Raw genomic sequence first — 3,321 nt, 5'->3', positions numbered from 1 at the left:
CTTACAAAACAGTAACAGTGGCATCAATTTTTATTGGAGAGGCGATCATATTACACGGGATATTAAATTCTATAGTGTTTGATCGAGACAAGGTGTTCCTCAGTCACTTTTGGAGGGAGTTGTTCAGATTGTTTTGCTTCAGAGACACCTCGAATGTGACTAAGTGGTTGGCGTGGGCAGAATATTGGTACAAAACTTTGTACCATTAGGCGTCCTAGATGATTCTTTTCAAAGTATTGTATGAAGGGATCCGCCTCACTTGGTGCACATTGGGCAGGGTAGCACGTCAGTCTTTTCAGTGGAGCAATACCTGGAAGAGCGGGACAAGATATTAGACGAACTGAAAAGATATTTATTGAGAGCCGAACAGATTATGAAAAGGCAAGCTGATGAGCATCTGAAAGCATTTAGTTTGAGGTAGAGGATAAGGTGTATTTGAAGCTTCGTCCCTAAAGGCAGCGGACTGTGGCTAGTAGGAGGAATGAGAAGCTAGCTCCACAATACTTTGGCCCTTTTGAGATAGTGGATATGATCGGAGCAGTGACATATCGATTGAAGCTACTGCCGACTGTGGCCATACATCCGGTCTTTCACGTATAACAGTTTAGGAGAGCAATAGGGGAGCACACCTCAATTGCAAAGCAACCAGTGACACAGACAGATACTTAGAGGTGGTTCAGTAACTAGTGGAGTTTGTAGGAGTACGATAAGGGGAAGGAGTAACTAAGGAAGTGTTGATTAAGTGGAAAAACCAACTGGAATACGACGCTACTTGGGAGCCGTATGAGCGGATGAAACACCAGTTTCTGTCCTTCCACCTTGAGGACAATGTGGTTCCTTGGGAGGGGAGTATTGATAGACCAATCCAAGATGAACTAGTCTAGCCGGCCCCAAATAAGGGCCGGCTCCTAGTTTACTCCAGACAGACAGGGAGCAGCCTTTGTTAAGCACAAAAAAATACAACAATGTATTGAGGGCAACTTCAAACTAACAAATTGCTGATAAAGATAAGCAGAAAGTTACCTTGGGTTGAGAGAAAGCCAAGTTCTTTATTTTTGAGAAATGCTTAGATGAACCGCCTTCTACAACATAAGAAGCCAAAGTGAAAGGAGCCCCAACAAAGCCTAATACAGCAGCTTCTCCTTTTACCTGAATCAAGCAAGACATTGGTTTCTAACAGAAGACATTAAGATATGCCAAACTGCTGCAGCAAGATAAAACAAACATGAAGGAAATAACATTAGAGATTAAAAAAATGATTAACCAAGAAGAATATGCAGATGTTATGAGGACTCATACTTCTTTCTGGCAGCTAGCCGAAGTATCATTCAAAAGACTAGAAGATAAATGCATTTTAATGTCTTAGTCAGCCAATCAATAAGTTTTCTGCCTATCTCACTTTTAAACGAAAAAGCAAATCACCATGTCTGCATGCAAGCATATCAATACATATCACCATGGGTGCGCACAACCCTGTGTGTGCTTATGCTCAAAACTGTGAGATAACCAAGCAAAGTAGAAGACACAGAAAACTATGAAGTGTATCAAAGTGACTTCATCATTTTTAACGAGGACTTAACAGCATATTTAGAGTATGAGAGTACTTCTATTCAACATTTTCAACTTTTAGTACTTATAAAACTTCAAAATGTTGGTGACATTATGCATGCAAGGTAGAAAGACGATGATTAAATAAAACACAAAAAACAAAAGCACGTCGCATAAAAGTTTTCCATTCGGGCAACCAAAAAGAAATATGAAATGGAATATGATTTTTTCCTCAAATACATTCACATTTGAAATGGTGCCCAGTCAGCAGGTTATGTATTAGCTTATGTAGCATTTTTTAAGATAATTAATTATGTTTGATTCTTATTGTACATGCAAATCTAAATCTTCCGCAAAATAAAAAATAAAGAACGTCGTCCACATACAAGGCATTTCAAACAAAACTAAGCTCTTACACCCTTAAAAAAACTATTCCATCCAAATTATAAGAAACTTCACCCATACCCTATTTTTAGATGATTATTTGTTTGCTAATACCTAATATATGGGTAAAAAACTTTTTTTTAAGTATGCTCAAGATGAAAAGCCGCATGAAGGATAAACAGAGCTGGGTATTGACTTGCTCAATTTAAAATATACCTTTTCCCCCATAAGCAGCACAAATGGTACCAATTTAAATGTGCATCCCATTCATGTAGTTACTAGTAGAGTACTTGGGAGGTGATAGATAAATGTTTAACTATATAAGGAGATTATGGTAGAATATATCCTCTTAATTAAGGATATGATTTTGTTGACCTCCATGTAATAACAAAAAAAAAAAAATCAGCGTACCTCGTATACGTCGAAAAGACGCCCGAAATCTTGCAAGAAATCCTGGATATGTACCAATTCGGCGCCGCTCCAGTCGATTCTCCGTGTTTCCTGCGCAAATCTTGCGACGAGTCCTCGATCGCACTCCATCTTCCCGTCTATAAAGCGAAAGGGAGACTTCTCCACTCGATCAAACACGCATAGTCCTCTTCCGATCCAACTCCTCACAGCCTCCGACTTCATCTCTCTTGCTCTGGCTCTCTTCTTCCAGACGGATCGGAAGTTAGGACATTTTGATCGGGTGCAAGAACGGGAGCTCGGCGACTGTAGAAGTAACTTCCTCCCTTTCGTGCTTCTTCTCCGGCTCCCTCGAGGCTAGACGACATCGCTCCTTCGACGTCATTCCCTTGCTATCGGATCGGAATACATGACATTTTGATCGGGATCAACAACGGGAGCTCGCCGCTTCCCCATCTCCTTCGTGGCTGGTCCGACTTTGCTCTTCGAACGACTTTCCCTTCCTGCGGCCTGGAAGTTACGACATTTTGATCTCAAGCAACAACAGGAGCGGCTCGCTGTGAAGGTAACTATCTCCCTTGCGCATGCTTCGACGGCCAAATCCCATAAATCCGTCGAACCGAGGGAGGTAAATAAAAAAATTATTATAAATAAAATAATTATACTTAATTATAATTATGTAATTTTAATTATAATTAGTTAGAATTATTATTTTTAATTAATCATGTTTTTTTTTATAATTAATTACAAATTGATTTTAATCAAGATAATTATAATTAATTTAATTAATTATAATTAAATTTGATTAAAATTAATTTTAATTTATTATAATTTATAAAATATAATTATTATTAATTATTATTGATTAATTATGATTTATTAAAATTAATTAATATCAATGAGTTATAATTAATTATAAATTAATTATGATTTATGATTTTAAATAATTTTAATAAGATTTAATTAATTATCTTAATTAAT

At 37.3% G+C, this 3,321-nt stretch overlaps 1 protein-coding gene across 1 annotated transcript in view; it reads right to left on the bottom strand.

The window, feature by feature from the left end:
- Nucleotides 1-987: 987 nt before the first annotated feature.
- LOC110104034 (uroporphyrinogen decarboxylase, chloroplastic-like) overlaps nt 988-3,321 on the bottom strand; it is a 23,532-nt gene continuing 21,198 nt past the window's right edge. The window contains exon 5 of the mRNA XM_020832970.2: nt 988-1,149. Coding sequence (XP_020688629.1) covers nt 988-1,149 — 162 coding nt within the window. The remainder of the gene's footprint in view (nt 1,150-3,321) is intronic.

Source organism: Dendrobium catenatum, unplaced genomic scaffold (genome assembly GCF_001605985.2).
Source record: "Dendrobium catenatum unplaced genomic scaffold, ASM160598v2 fragScaff_scaffold_847, whole genome shotgun sequence".
Lineage (NCBI taxonomy): Eukaryota > Viridiplantae > Streptophyta > Magnoliopsida > Asparagales > Orchidaceae > Dendrobium > Dendrobium catenatum.
The sequence above is the reverse complement of the archived record's forward strand: the minus strand, read 5'-3'. Positions and strand labels throughout refer to the sequence as shown.